This window comes from Haliaeetus leucocephalus, unplaced genomic scaffold, assembly GCF_000737465.1.
Source record: "Haliaeetus leucocephalus isolate CR32 unplaced genomic scaffold, Haliaeetus_leucocephalus-4.0 Scaffold751, whole genome shotgun sequence".
NCBI lineage: Eukaryota > Metazoa > Chordata > Aves > Accipitriformes > Accipitridae > Haliaeetus > Haliaeetus leucocephalus.
In genome coordinates, this window is record NW_010973187.1 from 9,985,035 (window position 1) to 10,004,838 (window position 19,804).

A 19,804-nucleotide genomic window follows, 5' to 3' on the forward strand; every position below is an offset into this window, starting at 1 on the left:
CCAAACAATTGTGGAGTTAGAAGAAGTAATAAGTCAGAATCAAAGCTGAAAATTCAGTCTGGCTGTTAAGTATTTTTAAAGCTTGGGCAACTGAAGGCAAGTTCTGTGAATAAAAGTGACAGGCATGCAAGCATGCTGTTTTTAATGTCTTGTAATCTCCATGTTTCCAAGACTGTGGTTTGTTTCAGAAGAGATCTGGCTAAACATTAACAGGCAGAAAGCAGAAAAGAAAAATGATGTAATTAAAAAATGGGAAAGTGACAATAGCCTGTAAACAAGAGGAAAGAGGGAGAGGCTGCATGGCTCACACCTTGCAGGACTTTGCATGCTCCCTTGCAGGCAAGAGACCTAATTAAAATCTTGTGGCTAGAGAAAAACATGCAATTTAGGTCAAACAAACAGCTTTGATATAAAGGGATATTTTACATGGAAACATCCCCCTTTCATGTTTTTAATCCTAGGATTACAAGCACATATTGATCACCTTGTGGATACCCTCTGAGATAACTTACTGTTTGCTTGAAGTGTGCTATAAATTTTGGCTTTCAAAAAGAAACTTACCTACAGTATTCACAGACTAACATTTTTTTCTCAGCATGAATGTCACTGTAGTATACTTTAAGTATAGCTGGTAGCACTACATAGTATTATGTTTGCCCAGCAGTTCTCATTATCAGACTGTTTTAGCAGCTTGTAAGTTTGCCGAATATTAACTACATAAACTAACATTTTTCTCAGGCAAAAAAAGAGTGACAGCATCAATCTCTTGGTTTTTCATTATCTATTTTACTATGTGGTCTTTGCATGGAAATGCCAGGCAAAATGGTTGAGACATTAAGTCATTGTTTTGCTCAAGTCAGAAATCCTCTGTAACTCATTTCCCTTTGAAATACTCTATTGCCCCTGCACTGTAGATTCAAAGATACGCTTTTTACTCCTTGTTGTTTAACAAATTTTAGCCTGAAAAGCATCTGCAGGTCACTGCAGAGATTTTATCAGCTAAATCCCTGAGAACCTACACACAGGTGTATCCCAACCCAGACAGCATCACTCCTACAGTGTGATGAGCTAAAGCTCAGACGTGCTCTGATCTCTCAGGTGATCTCTACACATTTGTGGTCTAAGCAGTGGGAGAAAGAGGAGATGAAAACTGAATGAAGAAAGGGCAAGAGATTGGGATATGGAAGTAGGAGATAACAGACTGAAAAGTGGCAGGCAAAGAATAAGGAGAGAAGAGACAGGAAAGGGAGGAGAAATAGAAAAAGCATACAGGAGAGAACTACAGGTCTGGGACTGAAAACTAGTGATAGAGGGAAAGGTGAGAAGGGGGAGGAAAAACACTTGATGAAGAGAAGAGATGCAATAGGAGTATTGGGACAGGCTGGCTACACACACCTGGACAGAATGTTTGGGAAATGCTAATGCTCTGGACTAAAGAGTCCAGAGAGAGGTGCTGAATTGGAATTCAGCTGAATTGGTGTTCCATGCTAGGTAAACCTTACAGTTCCTCAGAAAGCTCAAATGATAGACATTCCTGTGTTGTTGAGATTCTATATTGGAAACCCATGTGTGTATCGACCTGATACTTTGTGTTAGGATTTCAAGATTTCATTTTCAGTTTGTCAGGGGGTTTCCAAGATTAAAAAGTGCATCTAAAGCATCTGCCTTAAATTGTGTTGCAATACGAAGCACTCCAAAAAAGGCCAGAACTAAAATAATCTCTGCAATCTTCATTTATGTTCCTCATGTACATCCAGTGACACAGCCTTTCCTTCTATAGGACAGTGGTGATCTCATCTAAACTGAAGCTTCCACAGTGTATACATGGACATCCGAACAAGTCATCTAGCCTCCACTTATAGTCAGTAAAGAGAAAATGTCCTTCTAGGAGAACATTCACATGAGAAATGTGGAAGTCTAGGTAAAAAGTCATTAAGGTCAAAGGAATACATTAATATACAGTGTTAAATCTGAGAAACTTCACACCTGACTTTTCTGTGTGTTTCTTCATGGCTTTGAAACACAGCTACTACTCATTTCATGGATCATTTTGGGAGATTATGACTTCTGAAAAACAAATCTCACATCTTCATGTTCACTTCCCCAGCACCAAGGGCTTTTGTTGGCTGACAGAATAACTTCTCTTCCTGACCGAACAGCAAAATTTCCCTTCATTATACAGTCCTACATCAACCCAGAGATCCATCAGTTCACAGAAGGAGCCATGAGATTTGTGCAGGGATAGGGAGAAGGAAATGTCTGATCATGTGGTTGTATGCTGGATCATGATGTATACACACAAAGTTGTATAGGCAGCGTAATCCTGACATTTTCTGAATTGTGACTTCATTTTTCTGGCATCTCAGATGTGTTTTTACCTTCTATGAATGGAATATAGCACAAAAGTTTCTTCTCAATGACAGAAGAATTGTAAATTCTTCCCTAAAACACTTTGGGTTAAATTGGAACAGCTGAACAAAAGTAGTTTTCATTCTCATCTATGTTTCTTCTAACCAAAAGCTGCTTCTTTTCAGGAAATGTGTGTCAGAAAAATAGTCTCCCTTGTTAACAGAGAGCAGAATTCTCCACTGCCGTGAACAGCTGCTTCCTGGATACCGTATTTGACAAACATATAACATAAAAGCACTTGCTTCAGGTGGAAGTGTTGCAACAATGGTAAGCCTTATGTCTGATACTGCAAAGCTGATTAAATATTAGCAATGAGCAACTGCTGCAACATTAAAAGATTGAATTGATAGATGTCTATGTTATTCATTTGTCTCTCAGTAAGCACTGCAGAGTTTAATTCCCCAAAATCTTTTTACTATGTTGCGATGAAATGATTGTAATGCCTACATGAGGCACACCATTCACTTTACTTTCTAGTTATTGCAGTCTAAGGTGCTTCTTACTCACCGCAGCAAGCTGGTCCACTCCGCTTGCAGTTCGTGCTAATGTTACAAGATCTTCTTGCATCTTATCTACCCATGATTTTATCCTACAGAAACCAAAAAGAAGAGAGAGACATCCAATCAGATCCCTGGCAAATGAAACTTCCGTACAATTATATAGCACAAGAAAAGGGAAAAAAGTCAGAATATGTTGATAAAATTGAATACAAAATGTACAAGACTTGTCTTTGCTAAAAAATAATAACCTTGGAACGGACCAAAATATTCAAACTACACTCTGATGGTGTTCTCTTTCACTGACTCAAATCTAAAAGTCACTTGCTTTTTTCTTTCTTTTACTTGTCATCAGCTGGAGTTTGCCTGGTGTTCTCCAGGACAGACACAGTCTTCTCCAGCAAGTATATCACTGTAGCTACCTTTTGTTGACAGGTACCGAGGTCTGTTTCTAAATGTGACAGAGCCTAACTTACCTTCTTTTTTTTTTTTTTTTTTTTCAGTAGAGCCTCTACCCAGCCTTGATGACCTGATTCTTCTCATACACTAAGTCAGCTGTAAACCAAGCATGCTATCGTATCTATTACTACCTATAGCAAACATCACTGCAACAGAGCTGGTACACTGCCTGCCAGGACAACCTGCCTGACCTGCAGCTCACTCCCAGCAACTCTTCCTTTCCCGAGGGCCTTGAGGTCCCTCTCCCAACAGACAGCACAGGCAGATTAAAAGAGCAACTGGGAGCAGGCTGACAAACCAGGATAAATCTTCTGGCCTGTAGCCCCTCTCCAGACACTCCAGGGAAGTAGCAGTGGGACAAGCAGCAGCAGACATAGATGGCACAAGCTGTTTTGGCAACACATGCCCGCTCCTGGCTGCTGTTTTTCACTAGGGAGCAGGCAGTGATTTGCTGCTGTGCATGCTCGGTTCCCTGTGCCCAGTAAACCTGACTCTTTGGAAAAGCACTGGAACCAATACAGGTTTTAGGGTTCGTGCCATGTCATGTTTTGTAACAGGAAAGGAGCCATAGTACAAGTTTATTCCAGTGAGGTCCATGTTCAGAAGATTGTGTCGCTTGCCTAGCCAGAAAGTTTGATCTCCAACTCATCTATCCTATCATCCCTGTCATTACCACAGCTCTCTGCTCTGAAACCTGGAACAGATACATATATTTATTCCAGCCATTTCCTATCCTTAATCTGATACCCAAGGAATGACTGCTTAGATTATTCATGAAAGTAGGAAAGACAGGAAAAGAGGGACTCCATTTTTGCTGCAATATGGAAAATTTAGAAGACTAAGAAAGAATGTGGAGAACTGATTTTACTCCTTCTTTCCATGGTCATTAATACATTTTTTGTTAAACCATAATCAATATCTTAAAAGGGTACAATCCCTATTAAGGAGTTGCAACTTGGCTACTTTTATTAAAGGATCCTTCCTCATGCTTTAGAAGAAAGCGATTAGTCATCCAAACACAAAAGTTTTAGCGCTGTGACATCTAACACAAAGGACCATTCTGGCAGCCCAAAATAACATGTGCACAGGTAGGAATAGGAACTACCTAGACAGGAAGGTACCGAGTTTTACAAATGTGCCAGATTTAAGACAAATCCCTCTTCTCAATCAATAATGGGTCACTCCCCAAACAATACACTGTCTCTCATGCATCCTATTTGAATCCGATTTCACACAAGCGGAATACTCTGACACAGTAAACAAGAACTTTTTGAAGGTTTAGCTCAAAGTGTCTTTGAGGCCTTCATGAAAAATCTGTAGCAGAAATTGAACTAGCAAGTGTTAACCATGGTTTCTCATTAACGATAGCTTCTGCCCATGATACTACTGTTTTCATCCTCCCTCCAGCCCCTGGCCTGGCTTGTTTGACACTCTAATTTATTTTGTCATATCCTTTATTTTCCATTGTGTCATATCCTTTATTTTCTATTATGTCATATCTTTATTTTTCCCTTCCAAATCTTTGGATAAAGAACGGCGATTTCACTCTGTACAGCATTTCCATTATTTCCTCACTGGATTCCAGGTGTTTCAGACATACAAAAATTACATCTTAAAACACCCTGAATTAAAAAGTCATGAAAAAGTTTTAGACTAAAATTATTTCACTATTCTCATTCATCACTGAACAATTTTTACTGATCTAGTTCCCAGGGACTAGAAGCTTTCAGAAGACTCTCTACCCTTTAAAATCTTCTCAGTGCACTCGATGAAGACTGACTTCTACTCTAGATGGCAGAATGCTGTTATAATCCCAAAATTTTGGGAAGAAGACTATATTGATTGAACGACTATGTATGCCAAATCAATAATGCTAGAGGAGACCTTATCACACAGGCTGTGATTATCTAGATTTCCATGAACAATTTCTTTTACTTGCAGGTATTTTTTCTAATTTGGGCCAAGCTTTAAAAAACTCTTTTAAAAGACTGTAAAATCAATGCTTCTGAATAGAATAGTTCTAAAGTCTTGACAGGATGAGTTCCACCATATAAAATACTCACTGGATTCTCCACGAGGAAAAAGGATGCACAGAAAATTGTGAAAGTTGTAAAAAAAAGGTGTAACACGTTATGTAAAAAATGCTTACTGGGACAAACCCTTTGGCACTTAAAAAGGACTGATGGGTACTAGAACACTTGTTAAGAATTCAGTCATCTCATATCTGATTGTAATAAACTGCTAATAAATTAGTCAGAGTAAACCTCTTCACTAACAATAGAACCTTTTAATTGGGAACTATAGGAGTGCATATTGAAAGAAAGTCTTGAGCAAGTGTCTTCAATGGAAGCCTTACTGATATGCCATTTCCAGAGGTAGCCCCTCCATATCGTGGCATGAAAAGAGGATTTACCTCAAAATGGGCCTACCTCTTAACTTGGTGTATCCCCCACTCTCTTCCCAAATCCTGAGAAAGTCGGGGAGCGGTAGCAGAATGAGTAAAAAGACTGGAGACTCCATGAGTTTGTCCTCCAGTGCTCCACCAGAACTCTCTCCTGCAGGGCTTAACATCTTATTAAACGCTTACAAAACAAAGCACGCTAAGGGAAAGACCTCCAGAGGGACACAATATTTTAACAGGTGTCCAAAGGCTCCTTTTATCTACTGTAACTGAACAGCCCTTTCTCTAGATTTTTCTTGACACTTCTTACCCGTTGTGTGATTTGACCAATCTTCAGGCTGTTTTGCCATTCTTTGATGAATGTTTGCTGCACCATTTGAGTCACTTTGCTACCTATCTCCAAGCCAAATAACAGGTAGACCCCTTCAGGATAGTGTTAATGCTTTTCTATGGAGGTTCAACAGAAGGTAATAGGTACAACAGGTCAACAGAGTCATGGTCTGTGTTTGCTTTCTCCTTTTGCACTGTATGACCAAGAGTACTCTTACTGCCTTATTTCTTTGCTCATTCTCATCCTACATCTCTAACATGGCCACATGAAAGTGATGTATGTTGGGATTTAGGGACCAATTACATTTTCATTGACTATTACAATTGATTCCATCGTTGTTTTAATGCTCCCAAACCTTCTCTTCTATACTTTTCTATATTTTTCTGTGTGAAAGAATGAGGTATATGAAAGGTGAAAAAATGAAACCCATTACCCAAAAGTGTTTTCAAAGGCATAAAATTATAGAACACACTTAGACTTTTTTATGATCCATTTCAGTTATAAAAATTCCGGGTGTTATTTCTAATAGGAGTTGATAGAAAAAATCAGGGAGGATTGATTTTTAAATTGACTTTTTTTCATTTCCCACTGCTTTGTATTTTTACTGGATATATTCCTCTCTGTCTTAAAAGGAAGCTAGAAGGGTGAGAACACATAGTAGTTAGTTAAACTTGAAATTTTGGAATAAATTACCCTTAAAAACATTAATTACTTATTAGTACTATTACTTGCAAATGAAATATGGATAATTTTCCTCTTTAAATTGCAAAAATATTCTTGATTTTTCAATAAATACTTCTTAGATATTGTCTAGAATTCCTGCCTCCACACAATTAGCCCACACCTTGCCTTTTGAAGTTAGTCACCCAGACTAGTTTTTGTTTTCTTTTTTTGTTTTAATTTGCAATTGAACTAGGCTTCTGCTTCAGTCAATGGAAAAAGGCATTTCCAGAGATGACCCATTCTATCCTCAGCCAGGTAAGCTGAACTACCTATCTCCTACATTGCCGCTAGTGGAGCCCTGGACAATTTTGATTCCTACTCCAGGTTCTCCAGCGCAGCTAGGCCACAGGCTTGACTTTTAGGCAGGTTAGGTTAGACAATATCAGTTTCTAAATTGGAGTAGGAAGAAGTCCACCTTTGTTCTAATTTAATGGCAACTTCCCTCCCCAGTTGTAACTTAAATGTGAATAATAATGCTTCTTCCAGTACTGACTGTATATTTACCTTAAAAGACAATTTTCTTGCATATTCATCTTAACCTATTAGACCTTCTGTAGCGGAAACTGTCCTTGACTTCCTTGCCTGTACAACAGCTAGTACAGCAGGGTCCAACACAATAAAAAGTAATAACTTCAGAAGGGTTTTTCTAGATTACTATCAAAAGTACAAAATGATAAAATGGCATTCTACAACTCTGAGGAAGCTCAGTATAATTACTTTTGCCTTCCCACAAGAAATTAAATAACACCATTATTATTATTTATAAGGTCTAATGTCAGTATTTCTGCATCTCAATTCTCCCATCTTGTCACAAGACGAAAGTGTACGTTTGAGATACTTCATGCTCCTCATAGACCATTTTTCAGAAATGCACGTAATCACATCCTATAACTCTCATGGGAAAAATTGGCAGAATGTTTAGAATACAACTTTTTTTTTTGGTTAAGGAAACATATTATCTCATTGTATTATTTTTTTTTTAAAGTATGTCTTTAAAAAAAATGAAACAAGAGCCTTTAGGGGCTGAAATGCTTGTCTGGTGCTCCTTTTAACTGAAGCCTGTAGTGCAATATCTGTCTGACAGCTGCTCATGGTCAGAGTTTATTTAACAATTGGAAAGCTGTCACAGCAAACGTGAGCTCCCATGACTTAAAGAAGCAGCAGTCATTTTTTTCTGCAAAGGGCACCAACAGAAAGCCTGTACAAAAGGTTAGTTTCTTCCTACCGTTATTAGTGTGGCATGAACATTGCAACGGATGTTCCACTGAAAGGTGATTACATTTTGCAGCACAATTGATTTTAAGCCCCTTCTTCCACACACAGGTTTTCCCCATATCAAACAATGACTAGACAAAAGGAGTGCGCACATGCCTTTCCACAGCAACTTCTAAGTGGTTTGAATGATGAAGGGGACTGTTTGATTAAAGACAGACATGGGTCATTTACAGGGGAATTAGAAGGTACAACCCTGCTGCTGTCGCCTGGGCTGTGACCAGATTGATGAAGAAACAGCCAGAACACTACAGAGCCATCCATCCACATTACACTATTAGCCAACCTAGCATAACAGCTGTTTTGACAGCAGAGAAAGATTTTTTTTCCATTTTTCTTTTTTTTTTGAAGCAAGACAATGTTTCCTAAAGTCAGAGGATTTTCACAGGTACACCCTTAGTCACGCTCCAAGTAGAACTTAATATAGCAGGTGCTAGACTAAGAAATCTTTCTTTTAACTTCATTAAAACCTATTTTTATGTTAAACCTGTATACCAAACTATACTTGCAGAACAAAGCACTGCCCAATTACAAGGGTAAAAGAAACCAAGAGATCTAGATGTAGGACAGCCTGGCTATAACCTTTTTTCTGCTGAAACTGATGCAATTTTTTTCTGCTGACTTCAAGGAAAGTAGATTCATGTAATTATATGCCATAGCTTTGTAGACCACTCACACTAATTTAAGGTCCATTAGCTGACTTCTGCTTGGATAATGTCTTATAATCTAAAAAGGCAGGCATACAACTTAACTCTGCCAGTTGAAGTCACTTGGTATGTTGGAGATCCACGTCCAGCTCTCTTCAGTTAAGAGTACATTTTGCTCAAGTTTCTGAATAGTTCTTGCATACAAAAATAATAATTAAGGTAACAAAAGCTGTAAGTAACAAGAGGACGAAGCATTTTCAAAATAGGTCAATACTTTTTGGATTATCAAAAAGGAAAAAAATACGTAACACATTGCTCCTAATTCAATAGAGAAGTTGTGTTTGAAAAATGAAGATAAATGAGATTAGACTCAGAAACAGTGAGAGAGCAAGCCTTGCTCTATTTTTTCATGCTAACCCCGCTCTATTTTCTTGCTCAGAAAAACCTTCATTTTCAGGATCAGATGCTTTCTAGAAGATTTGCTGTCAGTGAAGGAGAGGGGAAAGGTTACAGAATTATCATAAAAGCAGGATTCTCAACCATTCTTTGTCCCTCTTAGGCAACACTAAAAGGGCAAACAGAAACTGCTATTGCAATTTATAGAAGACATGTGAAAGAAGAACATATGTTACAACAGAATTACTAACCTTCTACACAGAAATTACCTGTGTTGCTGCATTTATACCTCCTACTGCAAAACTACTGAGTTCTAATACAACTATATATTTTGATGACCTATTAAGCTGACAGTACTTGTATTTCAGGTGTGTGGGTGGCTGGATAGATTTACAGAGAACCAGACTTTGGAAGGTGTAAAAAAGGCAGGTTTTGTGTAATGCTGAACAAATTGTCGTAGAGTGCTAAAATCCCACTGATTACAAATCAGGGAAACAAAAGGGTTGGATATGGAGAGACTGATGCAAAGAGCACTTAAATCCCATGGTTATGAGATCAAGCTCTTGAATCTCCACTGCATAGCCAGAAAATGAACAAATTAAGGTTAAATAATTTAGATGTGATAGGAAAACAAATTAAGGCAAATTAATTGTATAAGCATTTGTGAATTTTCCACATCTTACTATAGGATTTGTAACAGTCCAGTTAGATGCCAAAGAGTGAAGGAGGTTTAAATTCATCATCTAGAGACATGCTCATTCTATAAGTTCTAGGGTTATGAATGCCTCAGGGTGGTGAACAGCCCTCCAATACTTCTTTTTCTGTTGTTTGGAAATTTGCTAATGGACTGTGTGAAGGTATGACAGCTTACAACTATAGTATAAATAGTAGTAAATGGCATTGTGTAAGGAAATTAAGCATTTGGAAAATTAAGTGAAAAGGGGTGTGTGCTGCAAGTGTTCGGAGATCCCACTTTATTCCAATGAGAGAATGATACAGGCATGTATATCCACTGCCAGCTATCTGTTGAAAAATATATCACACAATTTTGTACAAATGTTTGGAAGAACTTTTGTGTAATAAAAGCAAAGCACAGATTAATTCATGTCATCTAGCTACTGCACTGAGTGAGGAAAATAGGGAAGCTATGCTATCTCTGTGCGTGCAAACGGATGCACAAAATGCATCATCTACTCCATAGGCAAAAATATTTCCTCTGTTGGCAAGAAGAAGAAAAAATACTACTTACTTTGTTTCTTTGCCCTCTTTGACTGTCTTATCTGCCCAAATGTGACAAGCTGCTGACCATGTAGTCTGCAAGGACTTTCCAGATATAAGACAGCCCCAATAGCCAAGGCCAGAGGGACCCTCTTGCTCTTTCCTGTTTTCAAAATGTAAACCCCTTGCTTGGAATATTTATTTTACATTTGTCAAATTGAAACATTTGGGGAGTAGGACATAATTTCTTTGTCATATCTGTCATTCTGTAGAAAGGGTCAATACAGACAGAAAACTCTTCAGGATACACTTGGTATTTAGTAGCAGACATTTTAACGTTTAGACTTGGGCTTTTTAAGCTCTTATTTCACATGTTTAAGCCATCCAGTCACAGAAGCGATTATGATTTTCCGATTTTTTTCCAAACACTCCTTCTCTATATAAATGTGGTTCCTCTCTGTCATAGCCTTCACAGAACAAGCACGCAGGAGCACTCACTAATGACTGCTCTACCAACTGCTCTTTCAAGGAATCCCTTTGCACCACAGATAAATGGGGAACTAGGAACCCATTGGTGCAGCACTGATACAGACAGAAGGAGAAGGAACGGCCCCCTGATTTGGCCAGCAGCTCAGGAGATTTAAGTTCCACCACTGACTCCCAGGACAAAGTCAGGGGCAAGTCAGTGGCTCACGGCAAGTGACGGGCAGATCTGCCACACCTCAATGACTGCCTACGTCCTAACAAATGGTTTGCTTCTTAATATTGAGTCCCCGTGGCAGGCTCCAGGATGGAAATGGTCAACTGTGGGTGGCACCATGAGCTGCTCAGTGCTTGGCCCAGTTCCTAGAAAAGCAGAAACCTTTCTCCATCCTCACCCAGAACTTCTAGGCCCAACTAACTCCTTCACCCTGACATCTCTTTTGTAGCCCTGGAGCACAGCTTGAATGGCAATTTTGCTCCCACCTTCTGACAAAACCTTGCCTAAATATCTCTGTCAGAAGGCTTCAAGGATGGATCTGGGAACAGCACCCTCAGATCCAGAGGCTGGACCCCCTCACAGCTGCTCACTCCCATTGAAATACCCTGGCTTCATGTTTCAGTTCAGTTCTTTATCTGTAACTGCACTTTCCACTTTAACAAGTGTGTGGTAGATTCTCCAAAGCACCCAGATGTTACACAGGAGTGACCGAGTAATTGCTTAAATATGGTGTTCACTTTCACGAGCCAGGATCAGGGCATGGTCACACTATTTTATAAGCTCGCTCAGTATAAACCAAGTGGCTGACAGGTGCTTAGCCACACATGTTCATAATTACAGCTTCTGCTTCACAAATATTTCCCTTTGCCAAAAGTGTTCTTTTGGAGTCTAAAGCTTCCTAATAAATAACATGAAAAATATCCTCTAATGGAAATTACTGTTGCACAAAATATCATTTAATAATTTAAGCTCAATCTTTAATGTAAGCCTGACATAGAATCAGCTGCAAAATTACTATAAGCTGTAAAAAGAACTCCTTAAAAATTATTATGCTTTAATTATCAAAGATTATAGTGCTAAAACAGTTTAACAGAGAAGACATAACAAATTTTCAGCTCAAATGACTATCAATAGTCCTCAGATGTGTTTCATTAAAGGCTTTTACAATCAGATATACATCTAGTACCATTTATTGCTTAGCAATGGAAAAACAATCAAACGTTCAAAATCTAGTTACCATTTTTGTGGCTGAGAAACGTTAAGTTCAAAATGAAGATTCCCTAATTTGTTGCTAATTTGTACTAGATGAAATGCAATAATTTTGTTTTAAATTGCAATGGTCTAACATATGGCCGAGCATATAGATCTCATGGAGGAGCAGCCACCAGAGACCTGGGTATTTTTGCCCCCACTGGAGTTCCCCCGGAATAGCATCTAAGATGCCTCTTATCCTCTCTTTGCTTCACCTCTGATAACTAGTATTTAAAGAGTGTCCAATGCAATCTGGACTAAGTTCATTACTCTAATACAAACACAGATACTCCACTAAAATCATATATTCAATTTGGTAAAAAGGAGACCGAAACTGAACCTCACATACATCACTACAGTTATTCCAGTACTGTAGCAACTAAACCTGGATTAGAAGCTGGTCCCAGTGCAAAGTAATATGAAAACACTGCTATTTTTTATGGTTTTATATTATATGGTAAGTCTGTTAATGGTATAATGCCTTTGGAGAATAAAAAAGCATGTCTTAAAAAAATGATTGAAAAATAAATCTCAGTGTAATGGAACTTTACAAAGTGCTTAACTGCACAATTTTGCTAAGGCGTTTCAGGCAAAAAATTATTTTATCAGTTGTGTTTAACATATCACACTCACACTTTAACCACCATTTATATTGAAATTACTTTTTCCCCAAACTAATAAGCATTACATTTTAGCCCCAGAAAAAAAAGCATAAGGAAATTAAAATATGGCATATTGGATACCAGTAAAGAAGACATTAAAGGAAAAAAGAAAGCATTTCTTACAAACCAGGAACGTATTCAGAAACTTACTTATGCACATTCATCCACATGTATGCGCACCAATTCAACCCAGTGAGAATTTCGTCTGAGCCACCCAATTTGTGCTATTACTATTGCAGTATCTTGTTTTCATGTATCTAGAATGCAGAAGCTACACATATGGACTGGACGTGTGTGCCCTCCGTACTGAATAAACATACAAGCCACCACAATAAGACACATACATTTATCTCCTTAAAGCATGCAATTGGTTTGATCTGTTGTTTGCGGTAGGACATTTACCTTTTTTCATAATATACATGAAGAAACCAGAGTATCTAGGTATAACTGTGTGAAAATGGAGACTACATAATGTTTGCATAATGCAGCAGTATAATATCACTGTACCACGAGATGGTATGATCACACTGAATGCAAAGCCTGCCTCAGCCTGACAAAGAAATACAGGATCAGACCTTAGACTGAAAAAAAAACTTACTCAAGTAATACAAAATATATAGTAATTCAGGTAAAAATTAAAATGTTAGTGTTTCTTCTTCTAGATTATCTATCATTGAATGTATACAGAGTAATTTTGTTTAGGTTATGCAGCATTGAATGTATATACGTAACAGGAATGCCAAGACAAGCTTTCAGAGAAATAACCACATGACCATTTTGTCCCCACTTACACTTCTGAGGAAGTGAACAGCAAAATCTCCCTTGAGTTTAGCAGCACACGGATATGTTCTTAAATCAGTGTATCTCACTGTCTTTCAGGGAGCTGAGATATAAATCAGCACCAGTATTAAAAACTAGAGGGTTTTGGGGGGGCGGGGGGGGGTGTTAGTGAGAAAAATGGGTATTAAAGTACTTGACCTCTCACAGAATATATTAGGTAAGTGCAACTAAGGCAATGACATTGCATCAGCTGGGAGCTCAGTTGCTCACTTCTCTGTATTTACCCGATTGTCTGATGTGGGTTTTGGTTGTAGCAGCAGAAGTCCAGCACAGAGGACTGACACTAGCACCAGCAAATCTTTGAAGTACCCTGTGCCAGTGGCTTTGCTGCAGCGAGGTACATGAGCCGGTGAGTAATACCACCTATGCAAGTGGCACTAGTCATATAATTTAAGTACACAGCTGAACTGAGAGTCTGCACTCAGATCCTGTACAGCGAGTCTACCTTTTCTGGATTTGCCACTTGCCTAAATGTAAAACTTAAATGTAAAAATAGAGGGATGCTTAAAGATAAGCAGGTGTTTATGCACTGTGGAAGATAGGGCTTGATTGTATAGGGAGAATCTTCCATATAACTCCGTATGAAATCATTATTATTATTAAAAAGATGTTATTTATAATAGTCATTTAATATGAAACTCATTTTGAAAATATTCTATGATCATTTAAGCCCTGAAAAAAGCAACAAAGGTTGGCAAAAACAGCGTAGGGTTTTTTTACACAACTATGAGCTGTTTGCTACCAAGCTTCACATTTTATAACCTCCTTTCAAATGCAGTTTTCTGTGATGTTGATCCCTCTTGTTTAATAATGACAAGGATTCATAAATAAAACATCTATTATATCAGATAGCAGAATGCTATCTCTGATAAACCCATGTTGTCTAAGAAAAAAAAAATCAATCTGACTCCAACTATACTCCATCAATGTAATGCTACTCTTCTAATTTATGATATTTTTTCAAATTATTATATACTTTAAGAAATTTTTGTTGTACAGTGTACTCCAAAGAAAATTACTTGAAAGCTGCACATCCAAATTAATCAGCTGTTTCATTTGCAAATATATTCTTCCTTTCAAAGCCTGTCTTCCAATGTGCAAAGCTGTCACCTCCTTAACGTGCCACTGCTGTGGCATGTGTAGTAATAGCATTTATAGTAATGAAGAGACATTTTTTTGGAAAGACCTAAATAGACTCTATCTTCCGAAAGATAGGCACTATCTGCATTCAGTGCTGCCATTTAAAACAAAAAGTAAAATATCACGACAAAAGACGCAAAAGATGCAAAGCAGAGATTATTGTACAAGCAAAACTGGCACAGAATATTAAGTTTCTACAGAAATTAACATCAAAATTAGCATAGCCATGCTGTCTTTAAATTCTTTCCATTTCACAAAGTCGTACTGAATTACACTGAGTTTTTGCTAAAGGCGCAGCTGGCATGTTGTGGTTCCTGGGATGCAAATGCATATTAATGGCTATTTGAAAAGGATAATAGTACATGAGAAAATAATCAATGCATTCTTTTCCTCCTGTTCAAGAGGTTATCAATCTGTTCCCACACACACTGCAGTTTTCTGTCTTGAAAACAGTTTTGAAAACTGTCCATTACAATACGAGGTCCGAATCCAAGAACTCTTCGTACCTTAGCAAGCCTACGGGAGGTCAGGACTCCTGATCACAGGATCAGGACAGTGTCTGCACAGGCTGCTTCAGGTAGACCTTAGATATATTAAAATCATGACTAAGTTTCTCCACGGTGTTAGACAGACCAGCTGTATATCAGAAGAGCTAGCATACTGTAAACTACCAGAAAAAAATCAATGCAATTACCCTGTAAAAAAACGGCAGCAAAGAACCAGCAGCAACCAAACCCATATTTCAATCTTCCACTTTACAAAATTAACGTTTTGAAATGGGTAACGTCAGGCTTCACAAGCCAGTTCAGTCATGAACAGCTGTGCAGGTCTTATATTTCTGTTGTAATCCTCCAATAGCAGTATATAGTATTTTTCTTAAATCTGCAGAAACTGGAGATTGAGGAATAATGCTAAATGTCATTATTGAAGTGATACGGAAGTCTCAGCTTCATTCTTTAAAAGAAAAAGAACTCTTACAGATAGCTCACAAATTACTTATATAAACCTTAGAAAAATAAAGAGTATGTACTCATGATGTTTGGGCTTCACTTTTGAAGGCCTGTTTGACGAGACTGCAAGTGTTTGACTCAGAAAGCTCAGGCACAGAAATGGTTTCCAACTGCGCGCACAGGGCCAAAGGTCTGTAAGGGTCAGTTCGCAGTAAAGCTGAACAAGAATGACATTAAATGTAATTCAGCTCTAAAACAATGCCTTCTCAAAGAGTCTTTGCTCTCCTTTCTCAGGCTGGGGTAAATGCTCTAAGGTCAGGAGGCCACAATGCTTGTCAGCGCATTCAATGCACATTAAACCAACAGGCTATTAAGGAAGAGTCTCTGACATTTACTTGGGAGCCAACCCTTCCCTCTTCCACTTGTCCCCTTCCCCAATTTCAACACATTCTCTAATTAAGCATCAATACAATGCAATATAATTGAGGTAGTAGTCATTACTAGGAATTACCCATTCTCCTATCAAATCAAGAGCGTACAGAAAGGGCTGTGTTTGAAATGGGTGAACTTAATTGCCCGATGGTCCCCAAGAGGGATGTACAAATAGATCAAGACATCACACACGCACAACTGATCTCAGCTCTGACACAAGCTTTTTGTCACTCCCTCATCTATCTTTGCTTACTAGGGTTAGTGGTGGCTGGAGTCGACACCGGACAATTTAATAAATAAGAGCATTGGATGTGTTTTAAATGAAGCATACCAGAATGCAGGATTTAGTGACATTTTGATTAAAAGTCCATACATAGCGAAGGCTTTTTATGAGGCAGCTGCTTAAAAGACAATCTATTTGAGTAAAAACAGAGCAGGGTGGCTGGTATCCCTTGGCAATTTACTGTGAAACATTTGTTTGCTTCACAACAATTTGATTCACAATCATTGCACTTGCATGGTTGGTTGATTAAATCAGTATCTCTAGCAGTCATTACAGTGAGCAAAGAAAAAAAGTCAATTGCTAAAGTAATGCCCTTCTGTGTTATGCAAAATAGAAAAATCACAAGAGTGCCTTCTATTTCCTTTTCCAGCACCTCATTCTCCGTTTCAATTTCCCAGTACCTCACCCTCTGTTTCAATTTCCCAGTATAAAGTACTGGGGTTTTAAGTTAGACAGTCATAAATAGTACTTAATTGAGAAAAGTGTTAATCCAGAGCAGTGGTGATAGCTGTTCTGAAGGGAGTGCCCTACCAACTGTTTAATAAACAATTGCAGATTCATTGATATTGATCTAGGAAAGGATTGATTATTTTTTTTTAAAAGGAAAGAAAAAGAAGGGTATTCAAATAGAAGAAACAACAGTAATTTGAATCTGATTATGCAAAGAATACAAGCCAGTCTCCACCTCAGTCTGTCTCTCCCTATGCTGTGATCTGCATTGTGACAAGTAAAGAGATGCCTTGGTTCCAACCTGGACTACCAGGAGTAACTAAAGCCTATTTAAAAGGCACAGATATTAAGTAATCAGGCAACAGAAAAGAAGAAAATAAGAACGAGCCTGGCAAGTAGGGAAAATGTCAACTCTGGAGGGTCATGCTGCATTTATTTAGGCCTGGATGGGTGTCAATAAGTAGAAGAGAGCAATAGCTGGCAGGGACAGAAAGTGGGAATGAAGGTATAGCTCTTATACTGCAAAATCACAAACTAAAAGATTGAATTGCTTAATTTAGATAAATCTCTGTGAATGAGAGCATTTCAACTTTTTAAAAAATTTTATTTATTTATAAAATGCTACCCTAGGCAGTTTCCACATTGCTCAGTGAAAAGGCTGTCGATATCAGTAGAGAAAGATGAAGGAGCCTTTTATACTAGGTGCAGTTTCTGCATTTCTCTTCATTGTCATGACTGTAATACAATTTTTCTGTGACAACACACCAGATTCCAAGGATACATTGAATGCCTCGACAGCTCTGAATATGTAACGTTCCCCAGATGGAAGGGAAGGCAAGAACTTCAGTACAACTGTGTTCTCATGTTCACCATAAAGATAGTTCTGAAACAGTAGAACCATACCTTTGCCAGACACTTAATCACTAAGTGTCACAATCTGTACAATTTTCTTCTTATTTTTGTCTGCATCTGACATGTTAGGCTAGTAGTTCCTATATCAAAGTTCTTTCTTGCCTGTTCCATTGCATGCCTGTTAAAATAAACTTCACAGCATGGTAAGGTATGTGTCATTTGCTTATTTCAAAATACTCTCTCACATAGATGTATTTCTAATGAATTAGTAGTACCTGAAAAACCTTACACAATATGTGTAAGTCAAATAAAATTGCCTGCAACAAGCACTAACCCATTATCCAAATTTTTTCAAAGATTCTAGTTAGATTGCACAGAATAAAGGTAGGTCAGAGTCTTCTCCAGATAAAAACTGATTTGTTACGCTGCGACCATGAAGCCAGCTTTACATGTCCCATTGCCCACCTCTTACATCCTAGTTACTGATTTTACAATGCACACAGAGGTGCAGTGGAAGGTCCTATATTTTCTTTCTTTGTGGATTTCAGGCATGATATTAGATGAATATAGCACATGGGATCCAAACAGGACCAGATTCTTAAGTGTGATTTGAATGATCACTATCTGATCAACAGCCTTTGAGCCATCTCCATGTGCCAAGAAGTAAGTTTCACTGAGTTGAGTCTTTTATGAATACAAATAGTTGTATTTCTCTCACTCAACCATCTTCACTAATCTCTTGTTTATTTAAGAGGCTGTTAAAGAAATCATGAAGAATTGTTATCCTTATGTAAGAGGTTGTTAAAAGAAATCAGAAATCACGAATCAGGCCTCAAATTCAAGAGTGTGGTTTGAAATGTATTTATGCTTAAATGCAATATTCAGAATTTTTTTTTTAACCTTGGCTTTATCTGGGTTATTTGAAAGAGCTTACACCAGCCCTTGAAGTATTAGCCCAGCTTCAGGAGGTAGTAAAGGCAACAAACCCCTTCACTGATTTTGCTGTCTGAAAGTTAAGCAGCATAACAGGCAGGTGCTTTATGTGCAGACCATCAAAGTATGTTTACCTGACACAAATTATGAGTGGTTTGTTTGACTCGCACACCTTTAGTGTTCTGTTACATGATTAACTCTACAGAGACTATATCCTTACTGTAACTTTACACAGTGCTTAGCGCTTGGCAGTTCAAATGAATTCTTTGAATATTTTCTTAGTACAAGCTTGAGATATTTTTCAATGCCTGGAAGATGTGTGTACTCAACCTCCATTACATTAATGACAATCTGAGGGGTATTTGTGTGATCTGCTTTAGGTTCTCGCTGTAGGTTTCTACATTGCCTCTTTGAAAGTTTCTGCCTCTTACCATTCATTGACTGTGTGGGGAGTCAAGTGCTTGAATTGGGCTTTCTGAGTTGCACCTATGGATTGTATCATGGGGTAAATAAATAGTACAGGAGTTTTCACAAGTTTCTAAATCCCCATGGTTGTTTTGCAAAAGAAAACATTCCTTCACTAAATTGTCAACCTGTCTCAACAAAACCCCTCTCTTAAATTCAAGTGAGAGGTTGAGAATGGGCCAGTCTACCACATCTACAACCACCTGATCTGTGTGGGTATAGAAGGAGGTAAACAGACAGAGACACCTGACCACCCCCATTTGCAGAATTATCATGTCCTTTTTTCTACAAGCAATCATGATTGCTGAAGGCTATCTGGAAAGCATTCGGAGATCAACTGATGTTTAAAAGGCCCTTAGCACACAACAAAGTAGCACAATCAAAATTTGATCCATTTATAACCCTTTCTAAGCATGTCACTGAAACATAATCTCTTTTCATTTAAAATAGGAGAGTGCAGTGCTATGTGAGATCTGTTGCCTGCAGTACAACTGATGATACTTTAGATAAGAAGGATGAGATAGCTTTCAGTCTTACAAAGGTAACAGACCACTTTAATGAAAGCTTAGAATTTGTGTTTAATATTTAATCAACTTAATACTTTGATTTATGTAGGCTACTGTATATCCTCCAAGAGAAAGAGGAGAGTACTTTCACAGAAGAGCATTTGGGGAGAAAAATGTTGACATTACTGCTCAAGTTATACTCCTAA

The 19,804-nt window shown here is 38.1% G+C and overlaps 1 protein-coding gene across 3 annotated transcripts in view; it reads right to left on the reverse strand.

Annotated features, from left to right (window-relative positions):
- CACNA2D1 (calcium channel, voltage-dependent, alpha 2/delta subunit 1) overlaps window positions 1-19,804 on the reverse strand; it is a 421,901-nt gene that overhangs the window by 363,281 nt on the left and 38,816 nt on the right. For all 3 annotated transcript variants that reach the window (XM_010580942.1, XM_010580943.1, XM_010580941.1), the window contains exon 2: window positions 2,917-2,998. In XM_010580942.1, coding sequence (XP_010579244.1) covers window positions 2,917-2,998 — 82 coding nt within the window. The remainder of the gene's footprint in view (window positions 1-2,916; window positions 2,999-19,804) is intronic.